Genomic DNA, 23787 nt, shown 5'->3' with positions numbered 1-23787 from the left:
AATATAGGTAACATTGCTAGTATAATATAGGTAACATTGCTAGTATAGGTAACATTGCTAGTATAGTATAGGTAACACTGCTAGTATAGTATAGGTAACATTGCTAGTATAGTATAGGTAACACTGCTAGTATAGTATAGGTAACATTGCTAGTATAGTATAGGTTACATTGCTAGTATAGTATAGGTTACATTGCTAGTATAGTATAGGTCACAAAGGCCTTATTTTAAATGTGCATTAAAATTTTAAGTGAATAACGGTCAAGTAAATTGCATGTGCTTTATTCCAAAATATCTAGATATGATAACGCTGATTGATGGTTTGCCTGACCTCAAGTACCTGGATGTTAGTGGAGTTAAGATATTGGCCAACAATGAAGAGAAAATATGGGAAATAGAATCACTGTGCGCAGAGTGTCAGTCAGAAGGCAGACCTTTGCTGGAGCTAGTCATTGCAAGTGAGTAGTCATATTGATTTTCTTATTTAAAATAGTATACAGGTAACCATGCCCTTGTACATTCAAAAGTAACATTCTTGGGACATTTCTGGGACATTCAATATTAATGTTCTCTAACAACGTTATGATAACGTTAGCAAAGTTTATTCCTGCAGCATTCTACTGTACGTTATGATAATACTTGTGCGCAACATTCTGCGCAATATTCCTCCGACATCGTTGGAACATAATACCACAATGATCATCAGATAACGTTTGTAGAGCACTATAAAAATGTTTGCTTGGAATGTTATTTTACGATAACAATACGGAACATCCCAGGAATGTTGTTGTCAGCTGGGCAGGCTCCGAACTTCAACTTTAATTTTCTTAAAAAGCTATGGACAGCTGTAGCAGCTATTTCTATGTAATTCTATGAAACTTCAGCAACTTGCTGCTTGTGTAATGTATAACTACCAACATTTTGATGAAAATCTTTTGATTTTAGAGTAATTAGGTCAGTATATAAATTGTTATAAATTTTAAAAATCTGTTAAATCTTTATAAAAATGACTAAAAGATTTTATGCGCAAAACGTTAGCCAGCCAAAGCATAATTCCAAAAACGATTTAATGAAATAAAAATTTACTGTCACTGTAGCCATGGTTTCATCGTACATAATTGTGATTAAAGTTGAAAGTTTTATTATAAGAACATCATGAAAACTTATCTAGTTTCTTTTAAATGTGAGAATGTCTACCTTTTATTAGAATGCAAACCCTTAGTTAAAATATACTGTTTTCCTTTCAATAAAAATAGAAAATATTCAACAAACCTAGAAATTCTTACAGCATTAGATGTTCTCATATACATAAAAACCATTTAAAAAATTAATTTACATGTAAATTGTGATATATGTCTATAGATAGATACCACAATTTACATGTAAATTCATTTTTTAAATGGTTTTACGTTTAAATGCATTTTACATTTAAATGGTTTGATGTAAATAGATATAATTATATATACCTGTAGATATAATTATATATACCTGCAGATATAATTATATATACCTGTAGATATAATTATATATGACTGTAGATATAATTATATATACCTGTAGATATAATTATATATACCTGTAGATATAATTATATATACCTGTAAATATAATTATATATAACTGTAGATATAATTATATATACCTGTAGATATAATTATATATACCTGTAGATATAATTATATATACCTATAGATATAATTATATATAACTGTAGATATAATTATATATACCTGTAGATATAATTATATATACTTGTAGATATAATTATATATACTTGTAGATATAATTATATATACCTGTAGATATAATTATATATAACTGTAGATATAATTATATATACTTGTAGATATAATTATATATACCTGTAGATATAATTATGTATACCTGTAGATATAATTATATATACCTGTAGATATAATTATATATACCTGTAGATATAATTATATATACTTGTAGATATAATTATATATACCTGTAGATATAATTATATATACCTGTAGATATAATTATATATACTTGTAGATATAATTATATATACCTGTAGATGTAATTATATATACCTGTAGATATAATTATATATACCTGTAGATATAATTATATATACCTGTAAATATAATTATATATAACTGTAGATATAATTATATATATTTGTAGATATAATTATATATACCTGTAGATATAATTATATATACTTGTAGATATAATTATATATACTTGTAGATATAATTATATATACCTGTAGATATAATTATATATACTTGTAGATATAATTATATATACTTGTAGATATAATTATATATAACTGTAGATATAATTATATATACCTGTAGATATAATTATATATGACTGTAGATATAATTATATATAACTGTAGATATAATTATATATAACTGTAGATATAATTATATATACCTGTAGATATAATTATATATACCTGTAGATATAATTATATATAACTGTAGATATAATTATATATACCTGTAGATATAATTATATATACCTGTATATATAATTATATATACCTGTAGATATAATTATATATACCTGTAGATATAATTATATATAACTGTAGATATAATTATACATAACTGTAGATATAATTATATATAACTGTAGATATAATTATATATACCTGTAGATATAATTATATATAACTGATATAACTAGCTGTGCTACCCGGGTAATAGCTCAGCTAGCACACTTCAATAAAAAAGTTCTTGAATAAAAAATTTATTGGTATTTAACATAATTATAACAAAACTTGTCATTTCAACTTTCAAACTAAATATTTTGAGTAAAGTTTTTTGTGTAGTTGACATAAATTATGAGATAAAATAAAAATCACTATAAAGGTTTTCAAAAATTTTAAAACAACTAACTTTCAAACGTCATATCATGAAGAAAATGTTTTGAGCAAATCGAATGAATTAAAAAATAAATAAAACAACTATAATAGTGTTTAAATGTAAATGTGAAATAATTAACAGTTTTTGACTGAATTTACATTAACTGAATGGCTGATATCATATTGGTGCAGCTTGCAAAAACGAAATTAGGTTATATTGGGTGAATAGGATATAATTACAAACTAAAGTGTGTATATGCTAGAAATGGCAAGAGACAACAGTGGGGAGGTTTAGCTTTGCCTGTATCTTAAAAGCAATATTGATGATAGCCAATCCTAATATATGTTGTGATAAATGCCCTTGCACAGGAGTCTTTGTTATTTTTATTTGACACATAACCACAGTTACCGCTCTAATTTTCAAACTACGTATAACGAGAAAAGTGTTTTGTGCTGGTCAAATAAATTGAAAAACAAAATAAAACAACTATAAAAGTTTTTGAATGTAAATGTGAAATAATTAGCAAGTGATAACTAAATTAATTCAGTTTTGCTATAATAACAATAAAAGATGATTTGTAATGATAAAATTAATACCAACTGAAAAAACAACATAAAAATCCTGAATATGTTGAACTAATAATAACAATTCACGCATCAAAGTTTGTGTGTGTATAGAAAAGGTTACTGTTCCAGCAGAAGCTAGCTAGCAAAACTTTGAACACGATGATACCGGTACCTCTCGATACATTAAAAGTGATATATCGAACTGTTTTTGTCTAGTACCTTGTCTGACCAAACGGAAAACATTTTTTAGAAGTTTCCCCTACTTGAGATAATACAATCGTTTGTGTGTAAAGTATTAGCCTTTACCGATTTAGCACTTGAACTATACAAAACCCAGAAATAGAAGTGTAATGGCACATTTGAAAATTACAAATTAAAAAATAGGTAAGATAACGGTAGCAAAGAATTAGTTTTTATGCAATTTCAAAAAATGATAATTTCGAAAGGTAATATTAGTTAATACTCAAAAGTGCACATTTTGAGTGTGCATAGGGTATATGATAAGAGCAATAGAATGCTAAGGAGTGTATAGCTTAGAGATTAAGTGCGTGGTTTGAAAGTTGCGGTTTCAATCTCTATGAGTTCAAATCCAGCATGCAGCGAGCTTTTCGTTTTAAGATTTCACTAGCTATAGCTGAACAAACCAAAGTACACTGTACATACACACAAGCTTTGAGTTTTACATGTCAGCCTTTAAAGAAAGAATTTTTGTTGGCATTACAGAATGTGGTTTGGATGAGAAAGAAAGAGTCAGATGGAAATTTGGCAGGTTTATCATTTACAACCCCAAATGGCAAAAAGTTATGTGCTACAAAACGCCACTATCGTTAGAGGAGTTATTTGCTGATTTGCGGAGAGACTATTATCATTATTTTGATGAGTCTGATGATGACCACTACGGATACGGAGTTTTTGAAGAATATGATGACTTTTCTGACTATTATGGCTATGACTATGGCTATGATAGCTCGGATGGCTATGATGGCTTTGACTGGGACTTTTATTACCTTTAAAAAATGCCGTGAGTAAAAATAATATTTTATCTATGAGATAGTAAATATTACTGCTTAGATTTATGTCACATTTGACAAATTAATGTTATTTCAAATCGCAATATACGGCTCACTGAATAATAACGGCTATTATACAGCATTTTGTTCACATTTATCTAACCATATATTTTCTGTAATCTATGTAAAGTAGCAATTAAAGATAATTTTCAGTTCAATTTTATTTTTTACATTTAGAGGTAGTGATCAAGAATGCAGCTAACTGATATTTTATAGATTGCATTGAAATTTATTTTCATCGACTGGATTCTTATAACAAATGAACTACTGTAAATGATAACTAAAGGAAATTTTAAAATGAATTTATGATATGGTATTATAAACATACATATGGGTTCAATTAGTTGTAGATAATTTTTTTCTATGGTGAAATTTCTTTGCTTTTGGTAACAACATCTTTAAAAACGAATGAGATTTTAAAGAGCATGCAATTATGAGCGCTGAGAGTTAACATGAATAATTAATAATATCACATTATTTTATTGATTTTATGCACTCCAATGTTAGCTTCACACAAAAAGACTAAATTATTCCTAATAAACATTTATATTTTTATGCGAGTTACATATCCATCAACCAAATGCATGACTAAATGGGTTAATTATAGTTAATAATTAACTCCGGCATATCAAAACTTTTGAATATTCAATTTGCTGATCTTTCAATTTTTTTTATTGTTCAATGCTCATTAGTTTAACTTTGAACTAACTTGGATGCTATTTATTATTTTTGTTTATTTATTTCATCAATAAGAAAATAAAACAAAAAAGTTATGTAATAAACATCACATGGTTGTCAACATAAGAATGTATAATTAATTTCAAATAAATGCAATATAATTGTTGTTAAATTATTATTCAATTTACTCATGAGGGCTTATTTAGATAGCGTAATTTATTCACTACCTTCAAACTTCATCACCTATTTGCACAGATTCTATTGATTATTTGATGTTACAAGTGTTTACGTTCAGCTGATGTTTTCTTGTAGTCAATTTTATTTGATTATTCATAGAACTTACACTTAGGATGGAGGCACCATAGTACTTACATGTAGGTTGGAGCCACCATAGGGCTTACATGTAGGTTGGAGCCACCATAGAATTTACATGTAGGTTGGAGCCACCACAGGACTTACATGTAGGTTGGAGCCACCATAGTACTTACATGTAGGTTGGAGCCAACATAGAACTTACATGTAGGTTGGAGCCACCATATGACTTGCATGTAGGTTGAAGCCACCATAGAACTTACATGTAGGTTGGAGCCACCATAGTACTTACATGTAGGTTGGAGCCAACATAGAACTTACATGTAGGTTGGAGCCACCATATGACTTACATGTAGGTTGGAGCCACCATAGAACTTACATGTAGGTTGGAGCCACCATAGGACTTACATGTAGGTTGGAGCCACCATAGAACTTACATGTAGGTTGGAGCCACCATAGACTTTACATGTAGGTTGGAGCCACCGTAGAACTTACATGTAGGTTGGAGCCACCAGAGAACCTACATGTAGGTTGGAGCCACCATAGGACTTACATGTTGGTTGGAGCCACCATAGGACTTACATGTTGGTTGGAGCCACCATAGAACTTACATGTAGGTTGGAGCCACCATAGAACTTACATGTAGGTTGGAGCCACCATAGAATTTACATGTAGGTTGGAGCCACTATAGAACTTACATGTAGGTTGGAGCCACCATAAGACTTACATGTAGGTTGGAGCCACCATAGAACTTACATATAGGTTGGAGCCACCATAGAATTTACATGTAGGTTGGAGCCACCATATAACTTACATGTAGGTTGGAGCCACCATAGAACTTACATGTAGGTCGGAGCCACCATAGAACTTACATGTAGGTTGAAGCCACCATAGAACTTACATGTAGATTGGAGCCACCATAGGACTTACATGTAGGTTGGAGCCACCATAGAACTTACATATAGGTTGGAGCCACCATCAAACTTACATGTAGGTTGGAGCCACCATAGGACTTACATGTAGGTTGGAGCCACCATAGAACTTACATGTAGATTGAAGACTCCATAGGACTTACATGTAGGTTGGAGCCACCATAGAACTTACATGTAGGTTGGAGCCACCGTTTTGCTAGTAATAAGGAGTTTTGGTTTACTGTGTTTCAGAAATAAATCAACTTTTATTTTTTGCAGTTCTTTCAGTAGTTGGTTTTAATCATTAGTTTTTTCATGGATGTCTGCTCTCACATTGATGGTTTGGATTAGTTGCTTCTCTTACAGTGGTTAGTTTTGATTGATTGACTTTTTACAGTAGATATTACTTAGATATTTTAAATGGTTTTTTAAATGATTAACTAATTGATTTTCTAACAGTAAAATTTGGTTGTTTACTTTTAATACACTAAGTGAGCTTATTGATAAATTACTTAGAAGCTCCTCTGCATTGATTGTCTTTATAGTCTAATTCAGATTGGGCTGATCACAAACCTTAAAAATATATGGCTGATAACTATTTAGCTCTCATAAACTTCATATTCGCACCTTGTAGTATCATTATAGTATAGTATAGTGTAGTATCATATAGTATCGTGTAGTATCATATAGTATAGTGTAGTATCATATAGTATAGTAAAGTGTAGTATCATATAGTATCATATAGTATCATATAGTATCATATAGTATAGTGTAGTATCATATAGTATAGTGTAGTATCATATAATATAGTATCATATAGTATAGTGTAGTATCATATAGTATAGTATCATATAGTATAGTATAATGTAGTATTATGTTGTATAGTATAGTATCATATAGTATGGTGTAGTATCATAATAATTTGACATTTATAGGTTCAAAAAACAGCAGACAGTTTACAACAATTGATTTAAACATAGTACTAATGTTATAGTTGTTTTTAGAATGATGATGGGGATGTACGGTTGACAAGCACCAAGGAAATCATGCTGTAACTAAGTTTAAAATAAACATTATATTTGATATTTACACGAGCCATTACATTTACATGTACACAATATTCTTATATGCGTCATTCATGGCTATTTACTATGTTACAAGATTTTCAGCAACTTCATAAACATTCTTTTTATGTTACATTAACATTTCTGAAAATAGAAACTAATTACTGTTCTCTGACAACAATTTCAAGCAACTCTCCTAAAAAGAACTACTATACATGCATTATTTATTTTAATTAAATACAAACATACATTCATTGAGGTTGGGTACTAGATTTGGCACTTAGTCTTGTAAACCTAGCTCTAAGAAGTTTATACGAACTGTCTTGTCCTTAATAAACTGAGTTGAGAGAATTGAAATTTGTTTTACTGAATCTATAAAGATTTGCAGGATTTTTCTGAATCTTCGTACCACGCATAAAAAAAGCAAAGAGCTGGAGCAAGCATTGCAAGTAGGAGGTATGCGTGATTACCTTTCATGTTTAATGATGTTTCTCCACTCTCCAGCTTTACAGCACTAAGTGTAATATAAGAAAACTGCTGAGTGGAGCTATATAGCTTTGATGATTCATCACTTTATATATTGTGCTAAGCATAGGTTATCAGGGTGATGCTACATCATTTTATATACTGTGCTAAGAGTAGGTTATCAGGGTGATGCTACATCACTTTATATACTGTGCTAAGAGTAGGTTATCAGGGTGATGCTACATCACTTTATATATTGTGCTAAGAGTAGGTTATCAGGGTGATGCTACATCACTTTATATATTGTGCTAAGAGTAGGTTATCAGGGTAATGCTACATCACTTTATATATTGTGCTAAGCGTAGGTTATCAGGGTGATGCTACATCACTTTATATATTGTGCTAAGCGTAGGTTATCAGGGTGATGCTACATCACTTTATATATTGTGCTAAGCGTAGATTATCAGGGGGATGCTACATCACTTTATATATTGTGCTAAGAGTAGGTTATCAGGGTGATGCTACATCACTTTATATATTGTGCTAAGCGTAGGTTATCAGGGTGATGAAGTAAAAAAAAGCATTAAGTGTTTGTAATGTTTAAATAGCCATCGTTGTTTTTTGCTTTTGGTAAACCTTTTTGTTTGGTTTTGACTCTTTCAAGAAAAATCGGCTAAATTGTTCAAAAGGTAAGAGAGTGTATTTGTGAGAATAGTTTCCAGAAAGCACAATGCTCACATTATTTAAATTGATGTTGACCAAAGGCATTTTAGCTTAGTCATTAAAATAATGTCTTTGGTGGCTTTACCAAATTGCTAAAAAGTGGCACCATCATTTCAATGGCAATAGATAATTTTATATACAAGCATCAAATGCTGTTTGGATGAAACTTCGAAATTTCCATTGTAGTTTTAGGTATGCTTACTTTTGGTGGATTCGATGAATATTCTGTTAAACTCGGCTTTCTACAGAGTCTAACAAGTTCACATTCCTTCTTAACAGTAGTTATTACCCACAAACTAAAACTCATCACACCTTACAACATGTTTCTGTTGTACAGTCTTTGTTTTGTATTTATGATGCGTTTGGTTAGAAGGGATTATTATTTGTAATCCATATTTGTATCTTGTACCTTCATTTTTGTAGTTCAAAAACTATACTTAGAAAAATGGAAGTAAAATAGTTTGCACAAAGATTTAAGTCCTTGCTACAGCATGCTTATAATTTTTGCTAAATTTCCCTGATGTCAGTCACGTGCGGTATGTTGGGGTCTGCCGCGTTCTGTTGCAGTCTGTATTGTGCCTAGCTCATACCATAAGCAAAAACAAAGTGTCTACTATCTCAGTCAAAGTCAAAACATTGAGAGAGTGGTCTCTCAAAGGTAGAAACTCACTGTAGCACCTACTGCACATAGTATATTGTTGTGTTACATTTTATTGCAGATCATAACCACTACATACACTAAAGTTACTGTAGGTAACTATAGTTGCTAAGGTTAATTTGCTATTCAGTCCCTAATTTTGATGCATTGTATTATATGTTATTTAGCTATATTTTAGAGTAGGTTCATATTATTGGGATGTATTAATACATATTAAATTATCTTAAATAGGAAAATTTGCCTTGAGATACAAGTTGTTTGTACATACAAGATGGGCAGAGAACGAATTAACTTCATATATCAAGGTACCACTGTATTTTTTTTATTTTAGTGCATTGTTGTTTTTTAACCCGAATTAGACAAGACTTTAGTTTTATTTAATAACTAGCAATAGCATATTTAGCTAGACGAGTCGCAAAACAGTTTAAAAAACTCAGAGCTAAAGTAGAAATATGGTTTCAAGTGATGCAATGGGAAGTTATAAACGTATTCTATGAAAGATGCAATGAGAAGATATAAACAAATTCTATGAAAGATGCAATGGGAAGATATAAACATATTCTATGAAAGATGCAATGGGAAGATATAAACATATTCTATGAAAGATGCTATGGGAAGATATAAACATATTCTATGAAAGATGCAATGGGAGGATATAAACATATTCTATGAAAGATGCTATGGGAAGATATAAACATATTCTATGAAAGATGCAATGAGAAGATATAAACATATTCTATGAAAGATGCAATGGGAAGATATAAACATATTCTATGAAAGATTCAATGAGAAGATATAAAAATATTCTATGAAAGATGCAATGAGAAGATATAAACATATTCTATGAAAGATGCAATGAGAAGATATAAACATATTCTATGAAAGATGCTATGGGAAGATATAAACATATTCTATTAAAGATGCAATGAAAAGATATAAACATATTCTATGAAAGATTCAATGAGAAGATATAAAGATATTCCATTAAAGATGCAATGAGAAGATATAAACATATTCTATAAAAGATGCAATGGGAAGATATAAACACATTCTATGAAAAACTTGAAATTTATATTCAACCAAATTTACATGAGTGAACCACTATTTTCATTTGGAATTTTCAGGTTTAAAAAAGCTGATGATCTAACAGTTAAGTTGCTGGTAGCTAAACAAACTTTGTTTTTATGCCCTAAGTGTCGCTATTTGTAGTTGGTTGGTTGTGAGTTACTATACAGTAAGCCACTATAGCACATATACACTACTGAGTTTGATTAACAAAGAACTACTATAACGGGTGATAAAAAATGATTTTAAATCAAGGTAAACTGTATATATATCAGAGCCAAAAACTTTTTAATTGTACCTAGTATAATTAGCTCGCTGACTATTGTCAGTTACAAAACTGGTAACTTATATAGTACTCAAGCATAGACTAACAAGCCTTGCCTCTCAGTAGTTTAGGATGCTTTTTAGTATTAATATCATTTTATGATATCCCTTTTTATTAACATAAGTTGTTTTTTTTAAATACTCAGCAAAAACAGATTTTCTTGCATTTTGCAAAAATTTTATGGTGTAGATTCAAATTTTACATTTTTGTTAAAATGAAATTGTTATGCAAAGCCTAAAATACTATATGCTAGCAAGTATTTGGTTGATAAATCCATCCAACTATGATTTCTCAAAATAACAATAGCACTTGATCATCTATCACTGATAAGGAAATAATTTTTGAGAATTTACCTTGACCTTTTATCTGCTCTCAATAAATTAATAACAACTGCATCTAAGCCCCTGAGAGAAGATATTGATTGCGCTTTTTCATCCCCATTGATTTGCAACTACTAAAATGTGTGTGATGAAAGATTGAGTTTTGCATTTGTTGAATATTTCAGATATTTTTTATTCTACAATATATACATAAAAGCTACATTACTGCACAGAAAAATTGGAGACCTATTCCAAGTAATTTTTTCTATCTATTTTTTCATAACTTTCTAAAGTGAACCTATTTCATACTGATCCGTGAACTTAGTGAACCTAGTGATAAGCTGTTGTGTCTATTCTCATTTTGGCAACCTGATAGGTTGCCATCAAATTATGTATGCTCATGCACTTTAATATCTTCAATTTTAAACTGATATCCTAAACAAAAAAATTAAATGATCTTTTAAAAACAATACAATTATTTAGCAAATGAATTTTTATTAGAAGCCAACACAATCTTAGTGTATGCTAAGCTTTTTAGCTGAAAACAGTCTATATTCATCAATCCTTATGAAGGAGATGCTGAGACAATTCATCCTGCAAAATATTAATGGTTTTAGCATGAATAATTGCTGTTACAAATGATTTGTGTCGAACTTTGACATCAAGAAAATTTATCAGTGCTGTTTTTGAGAAAATATTTGATGGAAAAAAATTAGTTGACAATGCTATACATTGCAGTCATTACCAAAAACAAATGTGTTTGTTGAAAGTAGTAAAAAAAGCAATATTTTTCTCAAAATCATGTTATTTAAAACAGTTTGAAATTGGAATATTTCCATTGTGCTAGCATCTACTTAAGCTAATAAAGGGAAGCATAAATTAACTGGTAGGCTCTACACTCAGAGAAAGCTATACTTGGTTTTAACAATTTTGGTTAAACTACACAGTAGCTTCTCTCCGAGTGCTCACATTAGTCTGGTAGCCATAGTAACGGTGCGTGTCGAAACCTTATTTTTTCTTTGATGGATTTACTTTCTTTGGAGAAACAATCAGTTTTTAGCATATTTGTTAGTAACATGCTTTTGTTTGGCAACTTCAAATGCTCTCTAAACTGATATCACTTTGAAACTTTGAAAAATTAAAATCTACAGTGAGGCAAGCATAAGCATTAAGTTATTGTTATTATTTTATGGCAGTCTTAAATTAAGAAAATTGATAAAATGTATCTACCTGCTTTTAGTTTTTGCTTGAACGTACTCTGTGTTAGTTACAGCACAGGACTGTACTATTTATGGCGGTAGATTTTTTTCCAGAGAGTGTAAAAAACCACAAAAGGCTATTTTTGAACAGACAATTTTAATTATTTTGCAATAGAGCCAAACATTTGATATTGAACAAAAGAGTTCAGTCCTTCAGTATTTTGCATTTTTCTACATTATCCTTTCTATTTTGAATGCTTAGCCTATTAAGTTGCTATGAAACAAAAATATTATGTAACTGATAGTATTGGATTGCAGAGCTGCTCTCAAATCATGGTGATTTGAATATTCGAATATTTGAAACAAATCATATTGTACTGATTTGACACAAATCGTGATTTGATTTGATTTGAAAAGTTTTGGAAGTAACTTGATTTGATTTGAAGTTTCGGGCTGATTTGAAGACTTGATTTGAAAAATAAATCAAATCACATCGTTATCGATAGCCTTGTCTTCTATAACCGATCGAAACATTTTTACGACGCTTGCGAAGTTAGCCCAAACTTTGGCAAAAAATGTGCACCATTGATACCGAGGCTAAGCAACCGTGTGCGTGTCCCTCTACAAAAAAGAGAAAAGGACCGCGTGTCGTGTGTGTAAAAGAAATCAACATAAGCAGCTCTGGTAAGTTGTGGAAAAGTCATGTTTTTAGTTGTGGTGCTGGCATTGAATACTTTGATGCCAATTATTTGATTGCTAGAAATGGGTTGTGACTATCTACTCTAACCTCACAGTCACTAGTCAAAATAAAAATTACTTGTGCTGTGCCTACGGCATGAATGAATGAATAGAGCATTATAATATATAATATTCTATACAATACTATTCCATGCCGCGGACACATTCAATATTCACAGTAATGACAATGTACATAAATGTAAATATGCATTATATTATAACTGGGTAGAGTTTAATTAATAAAATATATTAAAATTTTATTTGTTATATCAAATTTATTAAAATAATATTAAATAAAATTTTGATTTAATTTATTATTTTAAATTATAAATGAATAGCATCTCAATAACATTTTATCCAAGTAAGTATAATAAATGTAATAATTATATATCATACATAGTTTTAACATTACCATTTATGTATACATTATTATTATATAATTAACTATATTATATGTATAATAATATAATTAATAATAATTTATACCCAGTCACTTACTTACTAAGTGAAGTATAATACTTAAAACGGGATTTCGATTAAAAAGGACGATGTACAGAAAGAGGAAGTCACATGCACTCAGCAAATACAAATATGTGATAATGAAGATATGTTCGCTGATTTTTTGAATCGAGCACCTTTAGCTAGTACAAGTAACCTGGATTCAGTAAATCAGGAGATTGAAAAGTATATGGCAAAAAGCAGATCCTCTTGTAACACTCTAAGCTATTGGCAAGGTGAGACACAGTTACTGAGGCTTAGCAAGCTGGCGCTGAAGGTCCTTTCAGTATCAGCTTCATCAGCTCCCATAGAATGGGTTTTTAGTAAAAGTGGCTTCACCATGAGGCCACACAGGAGCTCCTTGGCATTTAAAAACTTGCGCAAGCTAGTTTTTCTAAAATGCAACAAGTGTATTTAGGTATATGTGTTAATATTATGTAACTGTTAATTATAGGCTCAATGTTTAGTTTCGTTTCTTTCAAGTTCAAGCCTCAGTAACTGTGTTTCACTTGCCAATATTTTCAGGTTTTATCTTATATTTGTATCTTATATTTTGTAACTTTAAACAAGTATCTAAAGTTTTTTTTTTACATTTGTACATTCTTGCTCAAAAGCTTCAATAAAAGCAAAGTCACAGCCATGACCATAAACTGTTACGTAACCCTCCACTCATTCATTGATGTAACGAGCCAATGGTATGATATGCTCTGCAATGATGTTTTAACATACCTCATAGAACAAAGAACAAAACCGTATCTAGTGATGAATTTAGCATACATAATACATATAGTGGTACAGAGATACAGCTATACTATTCCTATCCAAAGAACAAAAAAATGGCAGGGGGCAAACCCCCTACCCTTTTCTCCCTGGTTCAGGTCCTATGGATAGGAGTACAGGCTATGCCGCTACAGCTATACTGTAGATTGATCATACTATGCAACAATTGAGCGAACAATTTGAAAGAGTTTTTCAAATCATTCTCAAATGATTCAGGATTTGAATTCATTATTGAGCTGATATGATTTGATTTAATTTGCTTCGAATCTGCTGACAAGGGTAGAGATTTGATTTGATTTGTAGTTCGCGGGATATGATTTGATTTGCTTCTAATCTGCTGGCAAGGGTGGGGGATTTGACTTGATTTGTAGTTCGTGGGATATGATTTGATTTGCTTCGAATCTGCTGACAAGGGTGGGAGATTTGATTTGATTTGTAGTCCCCCGGATATGATTTGATTTGAGTCATAAAAAAGTGATTTGAAACCAGCTCTGTCATCAACCTTAATAATTCTTTTAGTCTTGATCGTAAACAACTTTAAAAAATCATGCAAGAAGCTACGTAAATGTCAGACAAGCATTTGGCTGTGCAAAGTACCAAGCTTTTTGCAAGTCCAACACTATCTTATTAAAACGATTTGCAATTTTACTTATATTTACACAATTCTACTACAGTAACATAAATCAGTGAACATTTTTTAATAATCAAAAAGGAAAATAGTTATCTTTAGAAGTAAATGTGTACTTTTTTGTTGTTGGTAGAGCAATAGTTTAATAAAACGCTTGGATGTAAACTGTTTTTTTGCTAAAACGCTAGATTCCTGTTTATCATAAATGTTTCAACTAGCATAAAGGCATAAGAGCTGTTATGGAAAATGGCTAATTAGTAGACAAGTGTGAGGGAAAGTTGATATGAGCTGGAAAAAACTAGTTGATCCAGTCGAGCTTTATTATTCTGCCATGAGTTTAACAAGTAGAGGACAACTCTGATCTGTGAATAACTCTTGCGGTTTTGTACAAAGGACCAATCAGCACACTTGGAAAAATTTTAAAACAGATTAAACGACAATAGGCAAAAAAAAGTTCGGCAAAGGCTAAAATTATGCTTACAAAAATACGAGGTAAATGTGTAACGCTATTAAATAAAAAACAACCAAAAAGAAAATGATGCGAACTTAAACAGCCTTTTGAACTGGTTTCTGTTCGTGATTTATAATGAAAGCTTGCTTCTATTACTTCCGCGATGTACAAGTGTCCTCTGTATTAATGTCATTGAGTGTAAAGTGCAACTAAAATCTGTGATAGTAAATTGCACAGTGAATAAAAAGTTTCAATAAAAGGAAATGATTTGATGAACAGTTCAAAAAGCAGTTTTGGTGACTATGAAATTACTTGTAGAAGATCAAAAATATATTTGCATACGTTTTATAATTTCAAATCATTAAATGGAAAACTTTTGACGCAATGTTTTTCCACTTTACAAGAAATAAATTTTCATCTTAAACGACTATCTTCTTGAATTGCTTTTGAACAAATATTTTTTGTCAGCATGTCATCGGCAGCATACATTTTGGGCTAAAACCACAATTATATCTTTGATAAGGAACTGCATTTAAATCATCTCTAAACTTTTGAATGCAAATGCTGAAAATTTATTAATGCCATGATGGGTGAGATTGCTAGAAGATAGGTGAAAACAAACATCGAGCTAACATTTTGTTCTGCAGTCTATTTTACTGTAAGTCGCTATACCGTAAGTCGCTATACCGTAAGTCGCTATACCGTAAGTCGCTATACCGTAAGTCGCTATACCGTAAGTCGCTATACCGTAAGTCGCTATACCGTAAGTCGCTATACCGTAAGTCGCTATACCGTAAGTTGCTATACCGTAAGTCTCTATACCGTAAGTCGCTATACCGTAAGTCGCTATACCGTAAGTCGCTATACCGTAAGTCGCTATACCGTAAGTCGCTATACCGTAAGTCGCTATACCGTAAGTCGCTATACCGTAAGTCGCTATACCGTAAGTCGCTATACCGTAAGTCGCTATACCGTAAGTCGCTATACCGTAAGTCGCTATACCGTAAGTCTCTATACCGTAAGTCGCTATACCGTAAGTCGCTATACCGTAAGTCGCTATACCGTAAGTCGCTATACCGTAAGTCGCTATACCGTAAGTCGCTATACCGTAAATCGCTATACCGTAAGTCGCTATACCGTAAGTCGCTATGTGTAGCGCATAGAAGCTGCTGTTGACTGATTCAAGTTTTTTCTGTATTTTCAAAGAGCGGATCTGAATACCAGACTTTTTATTGCTGAGTTGGTATGTAACCAGCTCATTAAACAATTGAACCAAAGTACTAATATCAGTAGTACAAACTCTGGACTACCTGATGCAACCACTGAGGGTTACGAGGAGGGAACTTGAGAAAAATATGTGTGAGATACACTGCAGTTTTGCCACTCCAATGAAGCGGGTATTTGTTGTAAAAAGAGTTGCTGTCAATAGCCTTTTTTCGTAACAATTAACAGCATTGTATGTCTTTTAGAAAAGCAAAAATGAAAACACACACGCTAAATTCAAAGATAGGAAATTTTGCGCGACATTTCTAGTCGCAAAGAGAAGTTACAGTGTTATTAATCGTAGCATGGACAAAAGATACAACTGCAATAGAACTAGAATAATAGTTGAATTTCAAAAAACTATTTTTAATAGCTCAAAAATTGGCTTTCAAAAAGTCACCTCGCAGAATTACTAATTTTCAAGGTTTCAAATATGCTTGTGTCTTATCCTAAATCTGGTGCCACTTAAATGTTGAAATGTTATACCAACATGTTTATACATATGAAAATTTTAGCAGATTTTAGTAGACAAATATTAGCTGACAATATGGCTTCAGAACTATTGAGAGGATACATGAACTACCTAAAACTAAGGAAAACTAGTTTTGAGTTTTTAGCTCAGCCCCTTCGCAGGTAAGCGGTTGTTTTGACTGCAACATGTCTCTAACAACCAGTTCATACTTATCTTTAAAAGGATGTAGATTTGATACAATAAATTAATACCTGGTAGATCGTGTACTGATGACTAATACTAATGCATAGCAGAGAATCATAGTTTGAAGCCATACTATTACTCCATTGACAGTATTTCATATTATAAGTTGACTTGGAGAGAGCTCTGAATTTCTGGGTTTTAAATACGTTCGCAATATAGGATTTCCACATCCAGAACTTTCTAGTTAGAAAGAGTTGATCAATAATGACTATTATTAGAGCAATGGCATACGTGTATCACATCCATAATAAACATTTGTTTGCATTGCCATAAGTATAGGACATGTAATAGGCTAGTTATTTTGGCAGTGCACTGCTGGTTTGTCTCTGCTTGAAGTCAGATTGAAAGAGTTTGTTGTTCCTCGGCTACAACAATGGCAGCTCGATTTTCAAAGGATTCTGATGAGCTTGCTAGGGCTGTTCATGTGAGAAATTTCTTAATAGAAGTTTGCTTATTCAAAGTCTAAAAAAGTTCTGTTAACAAATATTTGCCTTGTAATGCAGTTTATTATGTTCCTACGGATAGAAGGTTTGCAATCATTTTGCTACTGCGTAATTCATTTTCACCTTATGTTATGATACTATAGGAAAGTAGAAAGCAGTGCTACAATGGTTACTTGCATAGTTTGATACCTTCTCTGAGTGTTTGTTCAGTTTTCGACTAGCAGTAGAACTGAGTTAGGGAAGTAGAAGTAAAGTCAAACAGCTGTTGCATTGTTTGCACAGTATTGAGACATTCTGTTCTCCTGCGACGTTTTGGGAACTAAGGACTTTTTTCAGAGATGTTTTGCTTGAGGGTGTTTTTCTTATTACAAGTTCAGTAGAAATATAGCAATACAATAATCTCTGCTTGTTGCGCTAGCATGAAGCACTTGAACAAAACTACTCTTGTTATATTCTATCAATAAATAATGAGAAAATTATTTTCAAATAATCCTTTGACCTTCATGTTTCTTTACTAACTCAAAATCTTACAGTTTTATTACTTCAACAAATTCAGTAACATTTTAACATAAGTAATTCTTATTCAAATTTTATGCTTTACCAAGTTCTTGTACAGAAAATCTTATTTGCCTCGTTGTTATCAGAACACCTTATATGAATATAGAAAATACATGTATATGATAATATCATAAACAAAAACAACAATGTATGGCAAGCTTCGTTAATGTGATAGTTTTTAATTTTTGTCTAGTTCTCTTGTAGCTGTATATTGTGTCCACGCTACAAACACTGACCCTGCTCTTTGTACTTTTGAATTTATTACCTAGCTCTTAATTTAGCTTGCATGCTTTCTAGATTTGATTATTTGAAAAAGCCTACAATGGCCTCAATTTTCCTCAAACAAGTCTATGATCAGCCCTAAAACAAACTTATGTTTTTTGGAGTTACAACACTGCAGTGTATCTCATATATAATTGTGATCAAGTCCAATCCTCCAAATCCTGTGTGATTGCATCAGCTACTCTGGAGTTTTCCCTACTGGTATGATTTACTTTCGTTCAAATATGTGGTGAACAGGTTATACATTAACCTAGTCGTAACATGATTAGTGGTAAGGTCAGTTTTAGAAAATATGCAATAGTTCTTAATCAATCTGTAGCAGCCTTTATATACAACACACAAATTAAATTAAACTGCGGAGCAAAATATTGGCTTGGTGTTTGTTGGTGTAGTTTTTGGAGGTGCAGTTTTAAATCAGCTGCTAGCAAACTCACCCATCTAGTCATAATATTACTGAATATTCAGCAGTTACATTCAAGTGTTTCGAGATGATTCAACAACAGTCTTTTTATCAAAATCCCAATTTTGGGGTTACCCTGAAGTCTACTGGTGCACTTGTTACATGCTGCCAAATAAGTGTTTGAACTAAAGCAATTCAACAAGGTAGACTTCAAAGATCAGAATTAATTTCCAGTAAATGAGTATTACTTGTAAATAAAAAATACTGCTGTAAAAGTTTTCTATCAACAGATGTAAAAGTATGGAAAACTTTGCAAAAATATTTTTGCTGCATCGCAAGTATTTTCATAATTGCCAAAATCGCTCTTTGAGTTGCTCATCAAGTCATTTTTTATCGAAGTTTTTATTTTTTGTGCTCTGTAGTAGCTTTTGTCACAGATTTCAATTAGTTTTACACTCATTGACATGAGAATATAGAAAGCTTGTAAGTAATGAAGGTGATGGAAGCAAGCTTTCACCTGTGATCATTAACATAACCCAGTTCTGCAAAAGTTGTTCAAGTTCGCATAATTTCGTTCTTGGTTTTTGCTCATATTCATACCTTCAAACACGAATCTCATATTTATACCTTCAAACACTAATCTCATATTTATACCTTTAAACACTAATCTCATATTTATACCTTTAAACACTAATCTCATATTTATACCTTTAAACACTAATCTCATATTTATACCTTTAAACACTAATCTCATATTTATACCTTTAAACACTAATCTCATATTTATACCTTTAAACACTAATCTCATATTTATACCTTTAAACACTAATCTCATATTTATACCTTTAAACACTTATCTCATATTTATACCTTTAGACACTAATCTCATATTTATACCTTTAAACACTAATCTCATATTTATACCTTTAAACACTAATCTCATATTTATACCTTTAAACACTAATCTCATATTTATACCTTTAAACACTAATCTCATATTTATACCTTCAAACACTAATCTCATATTTATACCTTTAAACACTAATCTCATATTTATACCTTTAAACACTAATCTCATATTTATACCTTCAAACACTAATCTCATATTTATACCTTCAAACACTAATCTCATATTTATACCTTTAAACACTAATCTCATATTCATACCTTCAAACACTAATCTCATATTTATACCTTTAAACACTAATCTCATATTTATACCTTTAAACACTAATCTCATATTCATACCTTTAAACACTAATCTCATATTTATACCTTTAAACACTAATCTCATATTTATACCTTTAAACACTAATCTCATATTTATACCTTCAAACACTAATCTCATATTTATACCTTCAAACACTAATCTCATATTTATACCTTTAAACACTAATCTCATATTTATACCTTTAAACACTAATCTCATATTTATACCTTCAAACACTAATCTCATATTTATACCTTCAAACACTAATCTCATATTTATACCTTTAAACACTAATCTCATATTCATACCTTCAAACACTAATCTCATATTTATACCTTTAAACACTAATCTCATATTTATACCTTTAAACACTAATCTCATATTCATACCTTTAAACACTAATCTCATATTTATACCTTTAAACACTAATCTCATATTTATACCTTCAAACACTAATCTCATATTTATACCTTCAAACACTAATCTCATATTTATACCTTTAAACACTAATCTCATATTCATACCTTCAAACACTAATCTCATATTTATACCTTTAAACACTAATCTCATATTTATACCTTTAAACACTAATCTCATATTCATACCTTTAAACACTAATCTCATATTCATACCTTTAAACACTAATCTCATATTTATACCTTCAAACACTAATTTCATATTCATACCTTTAAACACTAATCTCATATTCATACCTTCAAACACTAATCTCATATTTATACCTTTAAACACTAATCTCATATTTATACCTTTAAACACTAATCTCATATTCATACCTTTAAACACTAATCTCATATTCATACCTTTAAACACTAATCTCATATTTATACCTTTAAACACTAATCTCATATTTATACCTTTAAACACTAATCTCATATTTATACCTTTAAACACTAATCTCATATTTATACCTTTAAACACTAATCTCATATTCATACCTTCAAACACTAATCTCATATTTATACCTTTAAACACTAATCTCATATTTATACCTTTAAACACTAATCTCATATTCATACCTTTAAACACTAATCTCATATTCATACCTTTAAACACTAATCTCATATTTATACCTTTAAACACTAATCTCATATTCATACCTTTAAACACTAATCTCATATTTATACCTTTAAACACTAATCTCATATTTATACCTTTAAACACTAATCTCATATTCATACCTTTAAACACTAATCTCATATTTATACCTTTAAACACTAATCTCATATTCATACCTTTAAACACTAATCTCATATTTATACCTTTAAACACTAATCTCATATTCATACCTTCAAACACTAATCTCATATTTATACCTTTAAACACTAATCTCATATTTATACCTTTAAACACTAATCTCATATTCATACCTTTAAACACTAATCTCATATTTATACCTTTAAACACTAATCTCATATTTATACCTTTAAACACTAATCTCATATTTATACCTTCAAACACTAATCTCATATTTATACCTTTAAACACTAATCTCATATTTATACCTTTAAACACTAATCTCATATTTATACCTTTAAACACTAATCTCATATTTATACCTTTAAACACTTATCTCATATTTATACCTTTAGACACTAATCTCATATTTATACCTTTAAACACTAATCTCATATTTATACCTTTAAACACTAATCTCATATTTATACCTTCAAACACTAATCTCATATTTATACCTTCAAACACTAATCTCATATTTATACCTTTAAACACTAATCTCATATTTATACCTTTAAACACTAATCTCATATTTATACCTTCAAACACTAATCTCATATTTATACCTTCAAACACTAATCTCATATTTATACCTTTAAACACTAATCTCATATTCATACCTTCAAACACTAATCTCATATTTATACCTTTAAACACTAATCTCATATTTATACCTTTAAACACTAATCTCATATTCATACCTTTAAACACTAATCTCATATTTATACCTTCAAACACTAATCTCATATTTATACCTTTAAACACTAATCTCATATTTATACCTTTAAACACTAATCTCATATTCATACCTTTAAACACTAATCTCATATTTATACCTTTAAACACTCATCTCATATTTTTGTGCTAGAGCCTCATGGGATCGACTGGTTTTTGTTTGTCTGATTGTTTATCATTTCATTACAATTTTCTCGCTTTGTTGTATACTATTTAGTTAGCCACTCTCATGGCAGCCGTTTGTTTAGTTAAAGCATTTATGATCACAAAGAATTCAACATTATGGCAGTAAAATGGTTTACCCACCAGAAGTTTCCATGAATAATCGCTCAACCATAAAAAGTAATATATAAATTTATCTCTTGACATTTTTCCTTTTTAATTATCTAAAAATGTCCACTGATTGTTGTCATTGTGATAAAACTGTGGGAATATTGTGAAACCTGCTAATCTCTGTATTAAGGTAGTATTTGTACTTTTAACAAGCTTAGTACTTCGGATGTGATACATGTGTGTCTAATGTTTCTTTCGTTTCGTGCATGTACTGTATCTCAAAGTCGTCTATTAAATAATATGATATTTTCAAGTTCACAAATAAACGAGATATTAAGGTTGAAGAAATGTTTCTCTAGCATATCACTTTGCAAGCTTAAAAAACATTTTGTTTGACTGTTTTGACTGCCAAACTTTGCTAATTGTTAGTTCACACTTGTATTTGTTAGCTTACGTCGTGCATAATGTATTTATTTGCAACTTTTTATTCCTTACAGACTGAAAAAGAGATTCAGTTAGAAAACGGCAACCTTCAAGAATTGAGCTTGACCTTCTCATCAAATGTCACAGTGATTTGGCTGAAATGTCCTGAACTGAAAGTGCTGAGTATCATAAATGAAGACAGTAAGTAAACACCTCTGTATGTTTAAATGTCAGAAATATTTTTAATAAGTTATAAATTTGACTGGCATTTTACGCTTTATGTTTAATAATTTTTGCTGAATCGATGAATTAAAAATATTTACTTGGTCAAAGCTGGTACCTGATCCATCACAAAAAAGTTGCCTATATAAAAATCCTATGGTGTCATCTGTATCAGCAAAAGTTTTAAATGTGTTTTGTGCCACTTGTTTCAAATGATCAACACAAGAAACTAAGAACACTGTTTTAAGGAGTAACTATTAAAAAGGAGAAGCAAGGTTGAAAATTAGTATATATACAAAATGAATTAAGTTGCTTTACAAAAATGCATGATATGTTTTACAGTACAGTCATACTTCGACTTACGAGCTTAATGTGTTTCGAGACTGAGCTTGTATGTCAGTTTACTCGCATGTTGGTGCAATTTATTTATATATAGAACAATTAAAGATATATTGATTGGTTTCCATACTCTAAAAAATGCAAATAAAACACTCAAAACACTCAAAACAATATATTGTAACAGAAAGAACATGTTGGTTATTGTCCTAACTTACCACACGCTTCCTAAAAACAACAAATAAAAAATAATGCAAGGAAATGTGGTTAACTAAAATGTAAAATTAAATACATACAATGGCAGCTAACGCTAGCATTTGCCAGAGAGGGAGGAGGGAAATATAAGTTATCTTTCATTACAACAGTTGACTTTGATA

General features: G+C 30.5%; 1 protein-coding gene across 1 annotated transcript in view; it reads left to right on the top strand.

Annotated features, from left to right (window-relative positions):
* LOC137391591 (uncharacterized) overlaps positions 1-7708 on the top strand; it is a 46007-nt gene extending 38299 nt beyond the window's left edge. The window contains exons 14-16 of the mRNA XM_068078106.1: positions 299-457; positions 4135-4432; positions 7387-7708. Of these exons, the coding sequence (XP_067934207.1) occupies positions 299-457; positions 4135-4424 (449 nt within the window). The 3' untranslated portion in view covers positions 4425-4432; positions 7387-7708. The remainder of the gene's footprint in view (positions 1-298; positions 458-4134; positions 4433-7386) is intronic.
* The last annotated feature ends 16079 nt before the right edge of the window (positions 7709-23787 follow it).

The sequence above is a fragment of the Watersipora subatra genome, chromosome 3 (assembly GCF_963576615.1).
Source record: "Watersipora subatra chromosome 3, tzWatSuba1.1, whole genome shotgun sequence".
NCBI lineage: Eukaryota > Metazoa > Bryozoa > Gymnolaemata > Cheilostomatida > Watersiporidae > Watersipora > Watersipora subatra.
This window is presented reverse-complemented; position numbering and strand designations above follow the sequence as displayed.